The sequence below is a fragment of the Abramis brama genome, assembly GCF_963993115.1.
Source record: "Abramis brama genome assembly, chromosome: 23".
Lineage (NCBI taxonomy): Eukaryota > Metazoa > Chordata > Actinopteri > Cypriniformes > Leuciscidae > Abramis > Abramis brama.
The window spans coordinates 10,269,195-10,293,066 of NC_139985.1; the positions used below are offsets into that span (position 1 = coordinate 10,269,195).

At 37.1% G+C, this 23,872-nt stretch overlaps 1 protein-coding gene across 7 annotated transcripts; it reads left to right on the plus strand.

The window, feature by feature from the left end:
- Positions 1–6,704: 6,704 nt before the first annotated feature.
- Positions 6,705–23,591, plus strand: lactbl1b (lactamase, beta-like 1b). Of its 7 annotated transcripts, none has more exons than XM_084100274.1 (9): positions 6,713–6,801; positions 12,801–12,870; positions 15,226–15,376; positions 16,517–16,623; positions 17,877–18,034; positions 20,259–20,351; positions 20,445–20,506; positions 21,604–21,709; positions 21,950–23,591. In XM_084100274.1, the coding sequence occupies exons 2-9, from the start codon at positions 12,808–12,810 to the stop codon at positions 22,926–22,928; spliced, it is 1,719 nt and encodes a 572-aa protein (XP_083956400.1). In that variant the 5' UTR covers positions 6,713–6,801; positions 12,801–12,807; the 3' UTR covers positions 22,929–23,591. The 7 variants fall into 7 exon arrangements, with proteins under 7 accessions (XP_083956398.1, XP_083956400.1, XP_083956404.1 ...); XM_084100273.1 differs by adding an exon at positions 12,098–12,169 and having other exon boundaries at positions 6,782–6,801; positions 20,259–20,506; XM_084100272.1 differs by having other exon boundaries at positions 6,705–6,801; positions 20,259–20,506.
- The last annotated feature ends 281 nt before the right edge of the window (positions 23,592–23,872 follow it).

A 23,872-nucleotide genomic window follows, 5' to 3' on the forward strand; every position in this document is an offset into this window, starting at 1 on the left:
GGAAGCGGTGTTTAAACACCTCATTCATTCTTTCAGTATATTTTTATTAATAAAATTAATCTTTTATTAATAAATAAAATATTGCTATTTTTACTGCAGTTTTTGCTGTGGCAGCAGAAACTCTTTATCCCCATCGTCCTGTGAAGATGAGCATTTGGTCAAGTACACTTTATAACACTATTTGTCATAATTTCTGGTGTATTGAGTAGGCTACTTACAACTGCCTGGGGTTCTGTTGGGACAGGAGGCTCCAAAAGACAGATATTACCATCAGAATCTGTTGGGACTTTTAAAGTAAAATAAATGGAAATATCAAAATAGCCTATATAAAAAATAACATATATGTAAACCTCTTACATTGGCCCTTGGATCTTCGGGAGTGACTGGCTCTGATGAAGTCCCTCCAGGAATTCCCTCAGCCAAAAATACTGCTGCACTGCTAGACACTGGATGCTATTTAGTAATTTAATATGTCAAATGTTTGTAAAGTCAGGTAGCCTATACACCCATTATATGCTCAAGCCTTACTTGATTGAATTATGTTTTTATATTTAATTTTCAGCTGCTGCCATGTTCTTTTAATAACTGCAGGATTGCCCCTACATGAAAATTAAAATTAGGTTGAATAACATACTGTTCTTCCAGTTTCACCTCTGATATTATAACAGTTGGGTAAGTTACTCTAAAATAGTTAATTACTAACTGACATCTTCAACAGTGTAATTAGATTAATGTAATAATGACTATCTTTAGAAAGTATTGGTCTACTTATTAATAAATCCCATATCAACCTCAACCACTTGAACAATACAAGGAGAGACAAGAAACTGCACTTTTAATGCTTTCAAAATAAACAATATACAATTGCATGAATTATTCTTGAATTGAACAAAGTGTGTAGAGGGAGAAGGTTACATTAAAAATATACCTTTTAAAAATGTATGTTAAATATACAGAATTGTTCTATAGTCTAATGCAATTACATCAGATTTTACTTTAAATTACAGAAGAATTAAGAGTAATCCCTTTAATTAAATTACAGTATTAATGTTCTAATACTGTAAAATTACAGTATGTTCGTACTGGTGAGAAATATGAAGACCTCTTTTTGTCTGGCGCTGTTGCCATGGTGACTCATAATATCTGCGCTCCATTGATAATGGCTTTTTATAGTTGTGGTGCACGCGCTTAACTCAGAGTAGGTCAACTCAGAGTTGATTGAACCTCCTTTCTGAAACAGGCCCCAGAACGCCCACTGGTATACACACACTTAACTCAGAGTAGGTCAACTCAGAGTTGATTGAACCTCCTTTCTGAAACAGGCCCCAGAACGCCCACTGGTATACACACACACACACACACACACACACACACACACACAAACACAGAGGCCGGTATCTTTGTGGGGACTCTCCATAGTCATAATGATTTACTGTACAAACTGTATGTTCTATCCCCCTACACTAACCCTACCCCTAAACCCATCACAGAAAACGTTCTGCATTTTTACATTCTCAAAAAAACATAATTTAGTATGTTTATTAATCCATTTTCCTTGTGGGTGGTCCCCATAATGTGAGCTCAGGTTTTACTATCCTTGTGGGGACATTTGGTCCTCACAATGTAGGTTAAAGAAGTAGGCTACACACACACACATTTAAAAGGCCTATGTGCAATAAAAAGTGTAGCCTACTGCATTCAACAGTTTATTTCATTCGCATATTTTATGTTTATTTCATTTGTGATATGCAGAATTGTCTGCCATTTATGCCAAACCATATTTTTAAAAAAATCTGCTAGAAAAGACTTTTGATGCCTGTTGAAATCTGTCAGTTCACTTTCATGACTTTATTACAGGCTAATCAGTTCACAGTATGCTAAGCTAGCAGGCTTTTGGTGAAACTGTTGGTGGGCTTGCTAGCCAACTTAAAAAAAGTCATTTTTTCCCAAATCATTTGTATAGCGCTTTTAACAATCTATGTAATTTCAACGCAGCTTTACAGAAAATCATGCATTAATGTTTTAAGCCTTAAAGCTTCCAGTGAGTAAGCAAAGGTGTCACAGTTTTGTTTTTGGGTTTGTTCATGTCATGTGATCCCTTGTAAGTTATGTGATCCTGCCATGTGTTCCCTTGTCTGATGTCATGTTGTCATTGGTTCATTGTTTCATTGTTCACAGGTGTCCCTTGTCTAGTCATTAGTCTTTTGTGTATTTAAGCCCTCATGTTTGTCATGTGTCTTTGTCAAGTGTTTCCTGTAAACCACTGTTGTGAGTCATGTTCATGTTCATGTTCATGTTCATGTTCATGTTCATGTTCATGTTCATGTTCATGTTCATGTTCATGTTCATGTTCATGTTCATGTTCATGTTCATGTTCCGCCATGTTTTTGTTTCATATTTGGTTTTGTTTATAATAAACTGCACTTGGGTTCTCATTTGCACTTGCCTCCAGTGGCTCTGTTACAGAAGGGTGACTGATGGCAAAGAAAAAAAAGAAAAAGAAAAACTCAATAAGATGTCAAGGACGTAGTGGAGAGGGAAAAAAAGCTATTGTAAGGGAACCATTTTGATAAAAATCAGTCATTGAAAGGGCTGTAGGTGGCCAGTGGGTGTGCTGTCTGAGGCTAATATAGCCCATCATTTTTGTATAAATTTGAGGCTGTAAATTGTGCATCAGTGACATGACAACTTTATGCAACCCTTATAGCCTATACTAAAAAAAATTTCAACATTCACTTGCAGGGACGTGCACAGACATTTTGAGGGGCAGGGGCTCAAGTGAAATAAAGGGCACTTCTCATAATTATTTTATTTTTATTTTTTTTAAAACAAAAAAGTATATATATTAACGCAACTCTGACTTCCTTTTTAAAAAAATAATTAAAAAAGTTAATTAATTTTATCTTCCTCAAACTCACGCAATTGTTTCATTTTCAAAAGATGTCTACAAAATAATCAGTTCACACAGAAACCATGGTCTCATAGTATTCACTAGGTTTATAGAGCAGCAAAGGAAACCATTCCACAATGTGCATGTTTTGAAAACATTTTCTATGCTACTAGTTTCAAGTATATATTTAGAATAACCTAAATAACTGCATCAAGCAGAGGGGCGTGTTTTACTAATAATTTGTTTATTTTTGCACAAGGCACTACATCATTTTAATTATTTTGGTGTTATCAGAATACATAACACTTTAAAATCAACACAAATATTCACTCTAAACTATTTTGTTACAGATAGCAAAATCTGCTAATTTATTAATTACTCATAAATAAAAAGTTAATTTATAAATATTGCTATTTTTAATGTTTAATGTTAACTTATTTCTACTCAGTTTTATTTATTAATGTACCAGATGCAGTTACTCAGATTTACTACATTTTTTAGAGTGTATCCTCCATCTGTTTGCATCTGTAGATTTCTTCTAAATTCACCAATTTAGATTTCTAAATTTCAGGGGAAAGGACTCTTGATGTAAGTCATTAACTGACGTTCTGTATGCAAATTAGGCGTCAACTAGTTAAAATGTGCACATTTGCATCTAATTGACAGGGCAAAATAGGATAAACAAAATAACTAATGTAACTAAAATAACCTGGTGGTGATATGCTTATTTTATTACTAACTTATTTTATTACATGGCTTGGTTGAATTACAATGTAGAATGCGGTTATTTCTTGATAACAGACCGCTGTGCGGAGTATAACAGACCGTTGCCATGAAAAACAGCGTTGCTATGGACTCACAGGATTCTAACCGTAGAGACGGAGCGTACTATTTTCTTTAGCGGTACAAGCAATACAATCGGGTTTAAATCAATAAACTCCCTTTTAATTTAATATTTTGTGTCAAATTAATTATTTATTTGGTAGGTAGCCGTGTAATAAGAGGGATAATGGGAGAGAGAGGGAGCGCTTCAGAACTCCTGACCTGATATTTGGATATACTATTCTTCAATAAATATATTTGTTTGACAGGGAAGCTGTGCGCAAACAGGAATATATATTATTAAAAAAAAAATTATAAAAAAAAAAAAAACACCCCAGAAAAAGGGCACTTTCTCTCCAGGAATAAAAAGGGCAGGTGCTCAAGCCCCCTTTGATGTCTATGTGTGCACGTGCCTGTTCACTTGAGATAACCTGATTATTCTGGCCAACTGCATCATGTGTGAACACCTTTATGTATTTCACCCCATTAAGATTCATTGCACATCCAGAGAGTATTCATTTTATGCCTTTATATTTCACAGGAGGTTTAAATATTGCATTTTTGTTCTCATTTAAGAAGGTCCTTTTGTTCAGTTTCTTTTCTTTTTTCCTCATTGCTGCTCTAATTCTGACACCACCCTGTTGCCTCTTTAATTCCAGCCTTTTCATCTCTTGAGCTTTTTAGAATCCAGAATCCAAAGAGACTGCATCTCCTAATTACTTATTAATGAAACAACATGATCTGGTTTGAAAAGTTCTTCTCTCACATATAGACATGTAAAAAATAAAAAACCTAAAGAAAAAAAAAATAACTGCCACAACCATACATGATTGTGTCATCTGCTTTTAACAAAACCAGACCATTTGTCCAGCTTATCTTTTAGTTAAATACAAATGGCTATAGCAGGCTGCAAATTATGCATTTGCATATCATAGATTACATCTATATCAATACTTTGGAACAAAGAGCCCAGCTGACCATCTTTGTGTAATTGTGTTCAAATATTGATTGCCATTTTCACACGAGCATGCAGAATTCATTATAATTTGTTTTCGTCTCTGTCCAGCAGTAAAATGAGCCGGGAGAGGAAAATAAAGCCCAGAGTGAATGGCAGACGGTCAAATCATTTACTAGGACTATATTTTCAGGAATGCTTCTCTGGCAAGACGATTAAATCAATGAGGACAATGATAGGAATGCATAAACCCATCCACGTGACTTGGGCATGTTGTCATGATGAGGGATACAGGAGAACTATGTGGCACCCCTTGGATAATGTGCAAGGTTAGTGTCTTGGTAGCTTTTGCAATACCACAGTGTAGAAATTAATTTCCCATCTTGTATCTCACATTGCTTTTGAATCAATTTATGCATCAGAGCCTCTGTTTAAGCGATCTTTCTGTCTATAACAGCCGGTCAGAGGTGGACAGTAACAAAGTACATTTACTTGAGTACTATACTTAAGTACACTTTTTGAGTATCTGTACTTTACTTGAGTATTATTTTTTCTGGAAACTTTTTACTTTAAATTCACTACATTTGAAAGACAAATGTCATACTTTTTACTCCACTACATTTCTGTCAAGGTCCTTGTCCTTTTTCTTGTTGTTACTATTTTCTGTTTGCTAATTTAAAAAAGCATTTCCTTTCATTCAGTCTGCTCAAACTGAGAAGAAGAACATTAGACAGTCAACAGAAGATTACATTAATTCTCCAGATTGTGTGTACATGTTAGGCTGCTGCATTTTATATAAATCAAGGGTTTCATATCTCTAGCTGCAGAGAGCTTTTTGCTCACTTGCCAAAGGAAACATACTTGGTAAAGTGGTTTCAGACTGAATGAGTTTGAGTTTTGTGCTGTCACCTGCTTTCAGCTTTGCCGTAACCAGTCAAATTGCACACATGGGTCTGAATCATAGGTCTGAATAATATTAGTTCATCTCCAGATGTAGAACCCTTGTGGGCTATAATGAGCATGACTCACTATGACCACAAACAGGTACATTAATCAAAACTTGACTGTGGATGTCTATACACACATCAGATCTTGTACTGTCTCAAAGATTGCCACCCATATGGGTTCTGAAACATTCACTGCTGAATAGTTGAACATGTTACCCTCTGTAAAAAATTATATGATCAAAAAGTTATGACTACCTATGTTTTTACATTGCTTTAACTCATCAAAATAAGTTAAGCAATTTTCAACTTTTTTTTCTAAGTTATACAAGATTCAACTCATTTTTAAGTCAATTTAATGTAACTGAAGTCGAAATTACTTAAACATCCAAGTTGATTGTACTTGAAAAAATTTAGGGCAGCAACTTTTTTTTTTTTATCCCACAATAGTTTCATTTTGCTTTCCTTTATCAAAGTATACTGCACAGAAACATTTTCTTTTGTGTTCTGCAGAAGGAAGAAAGTAGGTTTGAAACGACATGGTGAGTAAATGATGACAGAACTGTTCCTTTCATGAACAGTATAACCAATTGTAATTCTTCATGTTTCAATCACAAATCACATCTTGAAGGTTTTGCGGTTGTGAGGCTCAATGTATCTATTTCTCCAACAACTATGGTGAATCCCTTTAAGAAAAAAAAATATATATATATATATTTTTTTTATTACAACTGAAATCTCTATCTAATGGAAACCAAAGTCAAGTGAATGAATTATTCAACATTTTTGAGAACCTTTAATGTTGTTAATATAGTGTGATTGCCTTAGATACGAATAGATTGTATATTGGTTTGATATTTTGTCATGCAATGCATTTAATACACTTTTAATTTGGCTTAAATGTCCAAATACTAATTAAGCAACATTGCCTGCTAGGCCATCTATAGTGACATGGTTTGCTGTGTAAAACTACAGCTCAATATTTGTGCTGCCTGTTCTCCAATGTTGGCAGATGTTGTAGATGGCAGATAATCCAGAATCTTGGGTCTGGTGCAAGCTGGATTTATTCATGACCATGATACCAACATCTGTCGTGACTTCACAGTAAGCTTGCTGAACACGAGAGAGCGTTGAGTGTGAATACTCCTTCATCATCAAAGAATAAGAGAGTTCCTAAACCTCAATTAGGGGTAAGTTCATGTTCAAATAAATGTGTTTATTGCATTTTGGTTTATGCAGCTACAATAGAAGAAAATGTAAGGACGTCAGTTGTGCTATACAGAATTATGCTAATGCAATGGACATAACTACCATTTTCAATAGCAGTTCCTTTTCAGAGTGGAAAAAAAATGACAGATGTTGATGCTGAGTGTGACCAAAATATTTTCTTTATAAAATAAGGGCAGATCATGCTTATTTTAACGTGTATTCAGAGATTTTTACATGTAATAGTGAATATAGCTTTAAAGTATTTTTTTGCTTACGCTTTACTTATTTCTCAGTTTAAAATTGTAAATGACAGAACAAAACGTGATACAGATAGAAGTGGACCAGATAGACATAACTGAAGCCAGTAGGAAAAAGCAAATCATATTTAATCTCACTAATACCCTGGGTTTATGTAAAATGCTTGCTACCTGGATGAATTTTGCTTTGAAAATGGTTTATTTGCATTCACTTTAGCATATCTTCATCTCTTCTACAAAGTACGTTATAAAGTATAAAGCATACTTCATCTGGCACACTATGTATTTTTTATATAAAGTACGTTATATTGGTGGGGGGTGGGGTTGTATTCATATTTCACATGCGTAGGCTTTCACTTTCACTAGTGCTCAATTGATCAATCACAGTGAGATTTGAAGCATGCCTTTCTCCAGGTGCAAACACTATATTGCAGATGATCTTTTACTTGCCAAAATGAGCAGTTCAACAGAGCATACTGCATACTTTATATCCCACAATGCAATGCACTTAACATTTCTAAACCATTGTGGTAATAAAGTAATAATATCAACCAATTTTTAACCTCTTCCTTGACTTATTTAATAAATCCAAGAAATATATTTTAATGCAAAATTGGGATTAAAAATGTAAAATAACCAATGCTAATTCGAAGATGATACGTGGAAGACACCTTTTAAATAAAACACAACAGAGCATATGAGCGGAGTGGAGCGGTGAGAATCTCAGCTCATCGCTCACGGAACTTTTCACCCCTCCGCTCCCCCGCTCAAAGCTACATCAGGCCGCTCCGCTCATTTTCGCTCAGCGCTCAACGCAGTTTGCTTCGCGCTCCACTCAAATCGCCCCCCGCTCACTCCAAAAAAGGAAAAAAAATCTACATGTATATCACTTGTAGCGGTCCCCAACCTTTTTTGCGCCACGGACCGGTTTAATATCAGACAATATTTTCACGCAATATTTTTATTTATTAAATCCAGACAATTGGTTGATGAAACATTGATTAAAATTAAGATACAATTAATACAAAACGAAATTAAATTTAAAGACAGGCTTTGTGCTTTCTGTTTGAGGTCTCAGTGAAAGTTTTAAAGCAGTCTTTTAGTGTCGATTTCAGAGCGCTCACGTCCGTAACGGAGAACTGTCCCGTCCATAACATTGTTTTTTGTGTGAAATAAATTTCTAAAGGCTAGGCCTATATATGTTTTTTCTTCTTCATGGCGCATTTTTTGACTGATGCGACTTATAGCCTACTCCGGAGTGACTACACTTGTATGACTTCTCAATTGAGAACTCCATAATTGAGCCGAGTTTTGCCTGAAAATAGTCTACTGTTTATTACTGTGCAAGACAAATGGATTCAGGGTCAGGCTTGACTGAACATGCTTCAGACTCGTGGTGTGAGCGGAGCGAAATTGGAGCGGGAAATGCGACGCTCCGTCCTTTTGAAATTGGCGCTCTGCGCTCTGTCCAAGATCCGCCCGCTCGCTCCCGCTCCACTCCGCTCACATACTCTGAAACACATACACACACACACACACACACAAACACATACTGTATATATACTTATGCTACAGGAACCAGTTTTTGTATTTAAGCAATCAAGAAAAACGTCTTACGTATTTAACCCTCGTTCCCTGAAGGAGGGAATGGAGACGTAGTCGGCATGTCGACTTATTGGGATCACGCTTAGGGAGCCTGTCATCTTCAAGTATTGATAAAACGAACCAATGCACATTGCCGTGCGAGATTTGCATCTCGCGCTCCGCCCCATAAAACAATTGTGGTATTGCGGTCAGAGCCTCGGTATAAACAATGAAGTGGATGCACGCACCACTTGTTTTTCGCTGAGGAGCCGAGTGGAGCCTGGAGTCAGCGGTGGTCCAGCAATAGTGGCGATGGGACTACGTCTCCCTCAGGGAACAAGGGTTACATTATGTAACTGAGACATTCCCTTTCAGTCGCTCACGTTCAATGTAGTCGACGTGTCGACTGATTGGGATCCCTGTTAAAACGCCACTAGTGCTGCCACCTTCCAGTGCCTAGACAAAAGCCTTCTGATCCCCCCGCGGAGATGGGACAGGGCTTAAGCCAGGGAAGTCACTGCTGTTCCACTGGATAACACTGGGAAAGTGTGCCCTTTCGTTGGAAAGGAATACGCTGCGGAAGCCACATCCTGCTCGTAGGTAGGTAACATGTGGAGGATACACATATGAACTGGCCGTTACTGGGCAGTACAACATATGGAATGTCACTGAGGTGGCTCCATCCTATAACAAGTGAGACTCACTGGACAGTGACGACACAGGCTCACCGCAGGGAGCCGTACCGTGGAAGAATACACATATGGGATCGCCGTAGGGATCACAACATATGGATCCAACCTAACACAGGTTCCACCAGTGCATATGAGTGTTAGACCTGGCATCGGACGTACCACCACGTCCATTGCCGAAGGGTGTGGAGGAACTCAACAGGGTTCGGCTAAAGAGGAACTCTACTAGAGAAAGAATAGCGCACGGATCCGGTCCATAGGAGGGGAATGGTGCAGCAAGCCGACACTTCAAACCGGGCTTACAGTGTAGACTGGCTTCTATGCGAAGAGAGCAACCAGCTCGACACGTAGGCTATAGAATCTAGCGAACGTGTTAGGTGTCGCCCAGCCCGCAGCTCTACAAACATCTGTCAGGGTGGCACCCTGTGCCAACGCCCAGGAAGCAGCTACACTCCAAGTGGAGTGAGCTCGCAACCCAGGAGGGCAAGGTGCACCTTGGGATTCATACGCCAAGATGATGGCATCCACTATCCAGTGGGCCAACCTCTGCTTGGAGACAGCTTTTCCCTTCTGCTGGCCTCCGTAACAGATGAAGAGCTGGTCTGAGGCCCTGAGGCTTTGCGTTCTGTCCACATATAACCGCAAGGAGCGGACGGGACAGAGAAAAGCCAAGGCTGGGTCTGCCTCCTCCGGGGCATGATTCGTCGACCGAAAATGCGTGCAGGTCCCCTACCCTCTTGATGGAGGCCAAAGCAAGCAGGAGAACTGTTTTTAAAGACAGGACTTTTAACTCAGCTGCCTGCAGTGGCTCAAAGGGAGGTCTCTGCAGTGCGGTCAGCACCAGAGATAAGTCCTAAGAGGCTATAAAGGGGGCACAAGGCGGATTCAGTCTCCTCGCTCCCCTCAGGAACCTGACGATCAGATCGTACTTTCCCACGGATCTCCCATCCACTGCATCGTGATGTGCAGCAATAGAGGCAACATACACTTTGAGGGTGGAGGGAGACAGCCCTCGCTCCAACCCATCCTGCAGGAAAGAAAGTACGGAGCCGATCGAACACCTTCGTGGGTCTTCTCTGTGAGAAGAGCACCACTTAATGAACAGGTTCCACTTCAGGGCGCAAGCATGCCTCATAGAGGGTACTCTCGCAGAAGTGATGGTGTCTACGACTGATTGTCCCGTCAAGGGACCAGACATAGATTTTCCAGAGGTCTGGACGCGGGTGCCATACGATGCCCCGCCCCTGAGAGAGTCCAGGATGAAGCGGATGAGCATCTTCGTGGATGAAGGCGAGCATCCAGCATCTCCACAAAATCTGCTTCAGCGTGCTGTTAGCCCAAACACGTGATGCAACTGTTGTGACCGTCAGAGGGGGACAGGGAACGACAGCATCCAGAAATGCACAAGTGGAATGACATCTTGAAAAAGACACAGCACCCGTTTTGCTCTCAGGAAATGAAAACTCTCACCAGTTCCGGAGCACACAGGGGAATGATCGCTGCAACATTGACAGGGATGGTGCAGCCTGTACCAGTGAAGCACTCACTTTCTTCGCCCTCAACCGGGCGTCAGACAAACAAACACAAAAAGGAATTGTTAGAACAGCAGCTCAGAAGGCTTGCGACCACCGCTGCACTCGCGCTGTAGAACCACCAGCACCGGGAGAGACTTCCAGAAGAAGCACCGACACACTCGCTCGTTGAATGAATCAACACTCTTCAGAGACACCGTCATGAAGACCGATAGGCTCCGAAGCGAAAGACAAGTGCTGCGTGCATCCGCTTCCGTGTTTATACCACGGTTTATAACATTGCATCTCGCTCACCAATGTGCATTGGCTTGTTTTATCAATACTCGAAGATGACAGGCTCCATAAGCGTGATCCCAATCAGTCGACATATCGACTACGTCGACTACGGGAACTGTTTATAATGATCTTAAATTTAGACCTCGTCACCTTGTGACAACCATGTTATAGTAGCTTTGTTTCATATTGAATTCACAGTAATTGACAGAAATTTCCATGCGTCGTGAGCCATACAGACAGATAATGAGCTCTTAGGGACTAAAATAGCACTGGTCCATTTACTATGCTGCAATTCATGAAATCGTGTCATAATTTCAGTGTCACTTGCATTGGGTTTTAATTGGAAATGGACATGCGATGAAGCAAATCATTTTTTAATTGCTGTGTGTCTATTTAATTGCTGTGTGAATATTACCTTTACCACTAAATGTTAAGTAATACTTCAGTGCATGTTGTGTTGCGTGATTCAGCTTGTGAACAATAGTGATTCACTGAAAAATGTCCTTTTTATGTGCTAGACCAAATTATATCCTCTCAGGACAATGACTCAACTGCAGAACAACAGGTTTTGTTCAGATATCACCCTGAATTTATATGAATGTGAGAAAAGAACAGGTCTTTGGTGGGCATGTTGAGCCCTCTGGACCCTGTGTGTGAGACGTATTCTGAATTTTAAAAGCAGACGTTCACATATAACTCTTAAGAGGTGAAGGCTCATAAAATATGTGCTATTACTCCCTGACTTCAATAGGCTGAGTATATAGTCTAGTCTACTATCGGTCAGAGCCCAAAGCAATGTCCCCTATCCTTGAGGGCTAAAATGAATATCTGACTGTTTGGGTTCAAAAAGGGTCACATACAGACAAGATGATATTCTGTGTCTTTCTTGTGCTGAGTTAAATACAGCAGAAGATCTGTTAGAGAATCATTTATTTACAGGTGGCAGCTGCGGATAATTGAAAGAATTGTGAAAAAATGGCAAGCTTTCAGCTGAATAACACCTAGACAAGAGTGAGTAGCACATGCAAACTATTGGAAAGTGCAGAATGTAAATGTGTCTTACCCATCCTTTGTGGACACTAAACTAAACATAATTATTTATTTTATTTATTTTATTTTTTGAGAAATTGCCCATTTGACAAAGGTAGAAATGTTTTTTTGTTGTTGTTGTTGTTGTTTGTTTTTTGTAAATATCAGTTCTATATTCACATTTCAGTTTGACTACATGATATTTTACAAACTTTGTTTGTTGGTTGATTGTTATTTATTTACATGTACTTTGCCTACATGTTTCTATAGGTTAGTTAAACACATGACTTTGATTTGCCTGATAAAAGTTTTTATAATATCAATGTTTATTTTTCACTTTATGCCCCCCCAAAAATATTGAAATGATTTTTAATTTTTAATTAACAATATGCTCATCATAGAAGAGATGTATTCATGTCATTGTATGCAACTGTGTTTTTATGTATTTTCGAATAAATTAATAGATAGGACAATAAAATTAGCATCAAATCATTGGTCTATACAGAAAACCTCCTGCTTTTTCTCCCACCCTAATCTGAAATGAGATCTATGCCTCTTTTTGCAAGTAATTTGACCGAACCAGTTAATTGTCTTGTATTTTACGCTTTGGTAGAGTAAAAATGGGAGAGACGGGGAGCAAGGTGGTCCTGAGGGAGACATCTGTGGATGGAGTCTTGCCCCAGGTAATTTCCATAAAGACTTCAGTTTCACAGCCCAAGCATATTTTACACTGCAGAGAAATTGTGCATGGCCGAATACAAACACAAATCATTCTCTAAAAAGTAAACAGCAAAGACTAAACAATTAGATTATGGCTTCTCTTGTTGAGTGACAAGCTATGTACTAATCCTTTGATGCATCAATGTTGAGTTCATGACCATCTGTGCTTATATTTTCATGTGAATATGCGTATGAGGCTCACAGTGTGTTTCACTGTCATCCCATTAGCAATCCCTTTTGACTCAAACTCATTAGATGTGATGCTGCAGTGGTTAGATCAAGTTGCATAGTCTCTCTCATTATTCCTCAGAATATGAATGTTCATGCTTTACATTATTACATGATGTGCCAGAACTAATTTTTTTTTAGCCTTAACTGGAATACTGAGAGATTTACATGGTAAACATCATGGGACCAGCCTCTTTATACTGTCTACTGCATTTTTTTCAGCACATTTAAGCACATTGTTCAGGTGCTGTTTTCTCTGTAATTTCACTAATTAAAGAATGAGGTCCTAATCCTATGAGGTTTTATTTATTTTTATTTATTTTATGATAATAAACAAATCTCATTTTATTTATTGAGAAATTGCCCAATGGAAAGTTTAAAAAAAAAAAAAAACTATTGTAACTTTGGATAAAATAATTGTATTTATTCATTTATTTATTTTTTTATTATTATTATTTTTATTTTATTTTTATTTTTTATAAGAGACATTTCTCATAGGATTTTTTTTTTTTTTTTTTTTATGAAAGCGTTTAATCTATTTAATTTTTTTTTTTTTTAATCTAATTTTATTGTTTAGAGAAATTGCCCATTTGGCAAAGGTAGTATTTTTTTTTTTGTAAATGTCAGTGCTATACTCAAACTCCAGTAATCTCACATCTGAGGATTTATTAGTGATGATGGTTTATTTCATTCTGCTGGCAAACCCTGCTGCTCCTGTTAATCCCAATGTTTAGCTCCAGGTCAGATGGTCCAATCACGGACTGCTGTTAGAGTCACATGTCAGGGTCTTTAGATGAGTGGAGTACAGTAGTGTAGATTTAGCACCTGCTAATGGCCTGATAAGATTGGTGTTAGAGAATATCTGCCAAAAGATGAGTCTAGTGAGAGTCTACATGAGTCTGCCAAAAAATCTATGAGTCTAGTGCTATGTACATTATATGTGACCAAAATTTTGTACATTCAAAAAACAGTACATACGTATATCCTTGTGTCCCTTATATAACATATCATGCGGCCCCCTTGGGCATGTCTTCTTGTCGACATTCACTTTATTGGATTAAATGCTCTTGCAAGATGAGGTCTGACATCTCTTGTCATCTGTAGTCTTGAGACATGGAAAAATTCTCTTTAGATTTGAAGTTTGATTCTCCCTACGTAGGAAGTCTGGTAGTTTGGAGCAGGGAACATCACACAAGCACTGAAAGCGGGAAACAGCAGCCAAGTGAACTGATCTGCTGGGATTAAGATAAAGAACCGCCCTGGTCTGATGGGGTTTAGAGGGGTAAATCTTGGGATTATGATGTCAGGTCAGGCGCTGTGGTGGAAGAGGAAATTTAATTGTCAAAGGGAATCAGACGGCCAGGATTATGCCACAGTCAGTGTGGAGATGGCAGGAGTCAGGTCTGTGTTTACCCAGTGCTACCTCAGTTGTAATTGCCATGGAATGGGGTTTTCCCCTTTAGAAGAGACGGAATTCCATACAAAATCTTCACACTTTCGGATTGGGACGAGTAGTTGAAACAGAACTGTATATATAGGCACAAAAGAACAAATGGAGCTTTACGTGTGGTGAGTGTTCTTATATTGTTTATTCTTGTTGTAAAGAGCATTTGTCAGCAACTACTTTCATGTTTTACATCATAATTTGTTCTCCTTGGCTAAGTCTCCCAATTTTATTATGATTGTTCGGATTTTTTTTTATCTTGCAGTCATAAATTATAATATTTTGATTGACTCACAGCATGAAGAATGGAGCCGCCTCAGAGGCACACTTTGCTTTATTTTCTCATTTATTGTGGAATTTTGATTGATACATGTTTCAAAGCTTTGTGAAGCATTTTAAAATGACTGTTTTCTATTTGAATATATTTAAAATATAATTCATTACTATGATGGCAAAGCTGAATTTTCAGCAGCCATTACTTCAGTCTTCAGAGTCACGTTATTATTGGTGCTCAATTATTAATAATGGGGGGGTTTGCTGCTAAATATTTTTGTGGAAACTGATTCATTTTTTCCGGGTTCTTTGATGAATGGAAAGTTCAAAAGAACCGCATTTATTTTATTTTTGTTTTCTTAAATTTTTAAAGCCAGACCCAGCAATTGCCATTGACGGTTTAACCAAAACCAGCAAAATGAAGGTGAAATGGACTCAACTGGGCCTGGTCTTTTTCTTGCTGCTGTCCATCATCATGACTGCTTGCTTCATTTGGCAGTACCAGCTGCCCAAGTTAGTGGCAGGTGAGTGAGTTGTCCACAGGTCATGTGCAATACTTCTTCTGTATGAAAGCCTTGAGTCACACTTTTAAACTTTTAAAATGCAAAGAAATCTCTTTCACATTTTTTATAAATACTTACTTCTAAATATTGACCATATTCTACATCCCTTAATGCTACCCATTACCTAAACTTAACAACTACCTTAATAAGCAGTAATTAGGAGTTTATAGAGTCAAAAGTTGTAGTTAATAGTAAGTTAATAGTTTGAACTGGACCCTAATCTAAAGTGTGACCACAATATGTCTGGTTTAGTGTCAGATATGTTGTCTTAGAGGTTACTCGAGGTGTGATTAGAAGGTCCTATTATAAGCTGTCTCTGTGAGTGGAGATTGATTTAGAACTCTAAAGATGGAAGACTGTCTTTTTTTCAGGTGAAGGTGCAGTAGAGCTGCATATTTAAAGCAGTTTTGTGCTTCTTAATCTACAGACCATGCACTGTCCATTAATGAGGCGGATTCAGTAAACCACACCCCAGTTTAACCAGGCTATGACCCGAATATGAAATAATGATTGGCCAAACATTCACGCATTTAAGGGTTAAGTTCACTCACTCACATTTCTTTAACCCATATGATGGCTTGAATTTTATCCTCAAAAAATGTAATTTGCAATTTATTTCACGTGTGTTTAAATGGTCAACCCAGTTTATTTACATCATGCATAATCAAATCCTGTATATAAATAATTTCAAACCACTTAAACATATATTTAGCACAGAACAATAACAAAATATGTTAATGCCATTAATTGTCTCTGTTAGCGTTCATTCTGTTTTGGAAATTAAAGTGGGGCTTATTATTCGTAAGTGTGTTCAAAAATAATCAGTAAAGGTTTTAATTCACTGTTCGGGCACATGATTATAATCTGTTTTGATTCTGTTTAATCGGGAAATGAATGTGCCATGTTCAAAAAATGAAAAGTTTTCCTTTGCCCTGTTCATTTTACATGTTCCCTGTTTCATGTGTCTAGTTTTGTCGTCCCTTTATAGTCCAATTGCTTCATTGGTTCTGAAAATACAACATAAAACTCCAAACAAACAGAGAACATGTAGTTCACTTTCTCTCGTTTTATATATATGTATTCTGTGTGCTTATTCTTAAGATGGAAATGCCGGGGAAAGATCCAAATCTATGAGAATGTGCCCTCGGTTCCCGGAGCCCACACTTCTGGAACACCCCATCCCCAGTTTGAAGGAGGCGCTTGAGAAAGTAAGCATGTGAAGATCGAACACTAAACACTTCACTGCTCAAAAATCATATCTTAATCATTATTTTTGTCCTTTTGTGCGATGATTTTATTATTCTAAAAGTCAGTCATTTGCAGTTTATTTCACATGTGTTTGAAATGGTCAACCCAGTTTATTTACTGTACATCAAGCATAATCCAATCTTGTATATCAAACTATATTAAGGCAAGGCAAGTTTATTTATATAGCACATTTCATACACAATGGCAATTCAAAGTGCTTTACATAGAAGAAATTAAAATAATAAAAAGAAATTAAAATAATTAAAACCGTTTAGAAAAATAAAATAAAATACAGTACAGTACAAGCACAAAACAATAACAAAATGTATTTTTATTTTATTGAATGATTTTGTCCTTTGCATTAAGACACATGCCTGGTCTACTTTCTTTTTATTCCAAAATCAAGTCCACTTATATTTATTAGAAGATTGAATCGCAAAAATAGTGACTGTTCCGCACAGGCTTCCAGAAGACGTTCCCCGTCTGCCATTGGTCAGTCAAACAGAAAGTCCCACTCCAGTCTCACATCATTGGTTGAGCTGAATCCGTTGTGTCCAGCTGGTCAGCATGATAACAGAGCATTGTTTTAATATCCACAGTGATATTTCAGGGAAATCAACGTATGAATGTCTTACTTGTACTTGTCACCACCATGAGGATATGTACCATTCAAAAGTTTGAGGTCATGAAGATTGTTTTTGAAAGAAATTAATACTTTTATGCAGCAAGGGTGCATTTAATTGATCAAATGTAACAGTAAAGCTATTTATAATGTTACAAAATATTACTATTTCAAACAAACTGTGTTCTTCTGAACTTTCAATTCATTAAAGAATCTTTAAAAAATGCATCAGTTTTCAGAATGATATTAAGAAGCACAACTGTTTTTAACATTGATAATAATAAGAAATGTTTCTTGAGCACCAACTCGGCATATTAGAATGATTTCTGAAGGATCATGTGACACTGACTACTGGAGTAATGATGTTGAAAATACAGCTTTAACATCACAGGAATCAATTACATTTGAGAAAATATTAAAAAAAGAAAACAGTTATTTTAAATTAGAATAATATTTTACAATATTACTATGCATTTTGATCAAATAAATGCAGCCTTGGTGAGCATAAGATATTTTTTTGAACAGTTGTGTATTCCAACAGATCATTGCTACCGTATAAATTAATTTAATAATGTATTGTCATTCGTCTAGGTTGACGCACTGCTGCGCAATAACATCAACCCCGTCAGTCTGCCCTCACTGTCAGCTATTGTTACTTACAATGACACAGTGCTGTGGACGGGGAACTTCGGCAAGAGAAATGGTAGTGATCCTAACTCTGCACCACCAAATGAATACACCATTTACAGGTACATCATATGTCATTATATAATATATTTTATAAAATATATGAGTTAAATATTTTAAAAATACATGTTCATATTTATTTTATACATTGTTTGGACTTGCATTCAAAATACTTGCTTATACTGGATGACAGGAGATATGATCAACTTTCCTCTGCATAGCACACAGATCGCCCTCATATGAAGGAGTCTGGCATGGAGAGGGGTGACATTATCACCAAATGCCAACTAAGTGTCTGTGTGCTCAAATCCCACTCTCAAGGGTCCTTCAGTCAGACCCATATAGTTGCAATTATTCAAGCATCATCACATAAGAGCTATGTTATTATTTTTCATTGATGAAGCACACATTTCCACATTGAGGCCAACTGTGTGCCTAGATTGATTTAATCAGTCCAAATCCACTTCTAATTTTGCTAATTTCTAATTCTAATTTGCTCACTTCTAATTTGTGATTGGAGCTGTCATTTCAAGCAATACAGCTTAATTGTGTTGCATTTTCAATGTGGACAAAATCAAGCTTGTTTATGTTGAAAGCCATGAACTTAATGTTTTTGTAAAAACAATAACAATATAACAACTATATAACAATAATACATATACTATATTATAATACATATAATAATACATAATTATACTACATATACAATATACTATATAATAATACATATACTATACTAAAAAAGTACAGACTTGCATAGGTATAAAGCAGTAAAAATATAAATATAAGACAAAGAAAAAATAATTTTCAAATTTTCTATCATTACTACAAGTACATCAAAACACAAAATCAATTAATTTGTGTATGTGTGTGTGTGTGTATATATATATGTACTTGTACACTATGTATGTCTGTACTTTTTTCTGAACGCTCCTTTCACCAAGATAAATTCCTCGTATGCAAACATAATTGCCATTAAAGCACATTCTGATTCTGATTATGAAACAGAACCAAATGAATGCCAGCACTATACTTTTTCCTTTTTTCAGAATAAAGCAAGGAATGTAAAATTTAAAAGGAATGAATTCTTTGTGCTCAGTTATCTAAATACATCCATTATAAATGATTCATGGGTTATTTATGATCTGCATGCCTATTTCCAGAATTATGTTTTTGTTTCAAACTTACTGAGGACTGGGTGTGTTTTGCTAATTAATATCATTCTATTGTGCGTTATATATTCAAAAGGATCTTACATACTCTATGGATCATAATAATAGACCTTTTGTTTCTATCTAAACTATAGACCACCAAGTCCACATTTAGGCAGTTTATGAACAAAGGCAAAGGCAAATATCTATATTTGCTGTCACATCATTTCTTTTTTTGTTTATAAAACCTATCCATGGACTAATAATGCTGTGCTGTTTAGGCCAGATTATTTCTAAAGGTTCTGAGGGTTGGCAGTTGCATGATATGGTCTTGAATACAGATTCAGATCTTGAAAATATATAGGCATTTCCTCTATTTCTTTAAGAAGTAGTCATTTCTACGTCCTGTTAATGCTACTAAGCTGTTTCTCTCCAGTTCTAGCTGTGTAAATATCATCTTGTACATAACTCAGCTACTCTTTTCAAAGCTCAAACTCTTGTAATGGATTGTAGACTGGTTTTATGACGTTTTTCAGTGTCAAGGGTGTTCACAAATGCTATATAATCCATCTTTGAGTTGCGAAGTGTTTTGGTCTGTTTTACTCGCATGGATGAGAATATAGGATTTATGAGGGCATAGTTCAAAAGGCTGAAATTGAGCTCATAAAATACTCAAGGTCAGTCTCAGTGTCGTTCTGACGCACTCTGGGTTGGCCAGTCAATCAGCGGCACACAATGCAAACAACTAAACAAGTCAGGAGTGTAAAGTGCCAGCAAGCCATAATATGACCGCAAAATCATTTGGAATTATGACATTTTTATTGAAATATACACAAAAAAATAAAACCTCAGTATGTCAGAACAGTATGTTACTTGACTGATGGCTAGAAATACAGTCAAGGGTTTTTTTTTTAATGCCATGCTTCGATGTTCAAAGTAGCATTATACTTCACTTGATGTCTGACCATTTGATTGTATTTTCATGATTAATAATTAAATTTCATTGCTGAAATTCCAGCACCAATGCAAAGGCTGATGTTATTTTCTCATAGCTTGACTATTTCCATAAATAATAAAAATCTTATTTTGAGCACATTTGAATAAAGAATCTGCTGTGTTATCGCCCCTTCTGTAGGATTGCCAGTGTATCCAAGATCTTTCCCACCCTGATGCTGTATCGATTGTGGGAAGATGGCAAGGTGGGCTCCCTGGATGACCCCCTGGAGAAGTATGTGGACAACTTCACCATTAAAAACCCCCTGGGCAAAAGCAGAGATTCTGAGCTGAAATACGTCACTGACGGGCTGATCTTCCTTGACAGTGGTGAGGTTCAAATCAGATCGTCCTCGGTAACATTAAGGAGAATGGCCAGCCAGCTTTCTGGTGAGTTTCCAGCTTCCAGTTTTGTGCCAAGAAGCAATTCCATGGTTGCACAATCACTGAGATGTGAAAAAAAACACAAGTGTCTGTTTATGGCATTTTAATACCTGTAGCAGCAGGTCAAAATTAATGTTTCTTTGAACTCAGCGTTGGGCCCGCTGTTTGGCCTTAATTGCTGGAGGTGAACATGGACAATTTAGTGGAACAAACTCAAGAGCTCAGAATTGAAAACAAAACTCATCTTTTCCATTTTCACAGCAATCTACCTGTCTACCAATCTACTTGATGTGTGTGATTACTGTTCTCACTATAAATACACAGGCTGGTAAAGATGAAAAGCTGATATTAATTTCAAATCTTTTCAGTATATTTAAATATGACACACAAATACACAACAGAAATAAATGCAGGCAATTAAAAAGGTAATATCAGACATTTTAATGATCAACTAAAAAGGTCAACTAAACATTTTTTTGGGCCAAAGATTTTGTTTTACTAAGATTTTGTTTTACTTTTTACAAAAAAAAAAAAAACTTTTTCCCCCAGTATGTGTTTGGTATACTTCATTTTTGACGTGAACACTTTTGTTAATCCTGGGACAATATTCACATCCAAAAACATAGTCTGACTCCTATGCCTAAATTTAACCCTACCCATAACTTATCCCTAAAATCAAAGGGAAACGATAGGTGTTGTTGTAAGACTAAACTCTAAACATTAAAAAAACATTAACTCTTAACCAATCCCTCAAATCTGATTGGTTGATTGGAAGATTGTTCCAGGATTAACAAGGATGTTGATCCGTAAAGAACATGTTCTACTTCACCAGCTGAACATATAACCTTTCTATGTATACTCAAATTGATAGTGTGCATGAACTCAAGCGATCGACACATGCGCACTAGAAAGTTTCAATTTTATCCAGTGGCTGCACTGTTTCTCTCCAAAAGTTGACTGATAAATATATGTCACGTAAAAAACGAAGATGAAAATGGAAGAGGCCAGCTGATCCTGTGCCTTAAAGACTCAAATGTAAAGCCTTCTTCGCCCCCTTCCTCGCAAGCTGCTGCTTTTGAGTCTAATACAGGTTTTTTTTGCAGGTCTACCCCGAAGACTCCGTGGAACTAACTTGCTGTGGAAAGGGAAGACAAAGGCTGCAATCAACCTCTTGCAAGATGATGTGCTCGTCGCAGATCCAGGGACAAAGTAAGTTCCGCCACATTAATCTGTCTTATTTATGTAACCGTATTTGTTCCTATCAGCTACTTTTAACACACCTCATTTTGTGTACCTCTCAATAGCTTTTGTGTGTGTGTGTGAGAGTGTGTGGAAAGGTTATGGACCATGATAATAACTTTTCTGTTGTCTCCTAATAACTTGCCTTTGAAGTAAAAATAACATAAAAGACATCACATAGTTACTCTTCTCTTCTGTTTTCTCTGTTAGATGTCACTACAGCAATTTGGCCTTCTCTTTGCTCGCCCATGTCCTGTCTGAGAGAGTTGTGGGTATCAATTACCAGCGATGGGTCACAGATAACATTCTGGGCAGGTTGGGAATGGAGGACACAGGGTTTGACATCAACCCTGCTATCCAAAGTCAAATGGCTGTCGGTGTGTACACCAGTGGCCAAATGGCGCCTCTTTATGACTTGGGGTGGTACCGCCCCTCAGGCCAGATGTATTCGACAGCTGCTGATATGGCTAAGTTATCCATGATGTTGCTGGGAGCCTATCACCGCAAGCTATTGGAGCCTGACACCTTAAAAATTATGCTAACCCCTCTGTTCCGCTGCGACAAAGACTACTTTGCCAATCGCACCGGAACGCCGTGGGAAGTGAATGAACAGATGGGATATGAGGTGCTACGCAAGGATGGTGATCTGGACGGCTATTCTGCTACATTCTCTCTGGTTCCTCGGCTCAAGCTAGGCTTGGTGGTGCTAATGGCGGGCACACGACCGCAGAACCAGGATGTAGTGTCAAAGGCATACTCTTATATAATTCCCGCCATGCAAAGGGCCTTTAGGGAGGCCAAGCGGTTTCTTATTCCTCCCCCCAATCCTGCTCCCTATGTGGGCTTTTACACTTACGGCAACATCACGTTTTACGAGATTAAAGCGGGGCCAGATGGTGTCTTGATCATGCAGCAGTTTGGACCTCAAATTGAGGATCTCATCCCTGAGCGGTACCGGACCATAAAATTGAATTACTTAGTGGACCGAGTCTTTAGAGTTGTGTTCGAGAAAGAATATCCCTGTGTACTGCTTGTCAACACCGCATCTGTGTCCCTCGAAGCCCAAGATGGACAGCTTTTTAACTTTTATGTCTTTGACAAGAAGGGTGTGTCTCCTGGATTTGACGCTCCAGGGCTCAACACATACAATGTAATTCGAATATCTCGCAGACCCACGTTCTCCAACTAAGGATGAAATGGTTTCCGAAAAACTGTGATCTGAGACATTGGGGCTTTATATATGAGCGATTGGGTCAAATTACCACTGTCATTGTTTTTCCTGTATAGCTTGTTTAACCTATGAGGAAATTTCAGTATAACCTATTTTTGCACATGCGTTCATGTCCTTGTATATAAAGATGTCCTTATATTTTCATGTTCTTCCTTATTATATAACTTGTAATTTTACAGTTCCTGTCAAAAGTTTGTAATCATTACAATTTATGTTTTTGAAATACGTTTAATCGAGGTTGTATTTATTTAATCAAAAATACAGTCAAAGCAGTAATATTGTAAAATATGAATACAAATTTAAAGAACTGTTTACTATGTGAATCTATTTTAAAATGTAATTTATTCCTGTGATGGCAAAGCTGAGTTTTTGAAACTCATTTCAAGACCTTGACAGGTACTGTATATAAAAACCCTTTGTACAGTTAACTTTGTACATAAATTATTAATGCTATTTTCTGGATCTAACATTATGAATCATTTTCAAGCAAAATAACATTATACAAACAATGAGCTCTTATTGAGACTTAACTAAATTGGTCTCACTAAATCAGTCACATCTTAATTTTCTATGCCATTGCAACTAAATATGCAGAAATAAATTCAGTTTTGAATGCTTAAATAGTCTTTTATGCAAAATAAGCCTTGTCCCATTCTATGAATGAATATTAATGTATAGACTATTTAATCATCAAAAGGTCAGCATAACAATCATTTTAATTGTGAATTATAGACTGTGGTAAAACCAAAATTCATAAGATCATTATAAATTCTTAAAAATGCTCTAACTATTAGACTTTGTACTTGTGACTGCACTTTGAAATTGTTTCTGATTAACATAACAATGCTATACACATTATATTAACTTTATGAGAGATAAGAATGGAATTATGAGAATGCAAA

Bases quoted from the DNA above. Each gene is read 5' to 3' on its own strand.
- lactbl1b (XM_084100272.1), top strand. From the start codon at position 12,808: ATGGGAGAGACGGGGAGCAAGGTGGTCCTGAGGGAGACATCTGTGGAT. The intron at 12,871-15,225 runs GTAATTTCCATA...AAATTTTTAAAG, and splicing joins TGGATGGAGTCTTGCCCCAG to CCAGACCCAGCAATTGCCAT. The intron at 20,507-21,603 runs GTGAGTTTCCAG...TTTTTTTTGCAG, and splicing joins AATGGCCAGCCAGCTTTCTG to GTCTACCCCGAAGACTCCGT.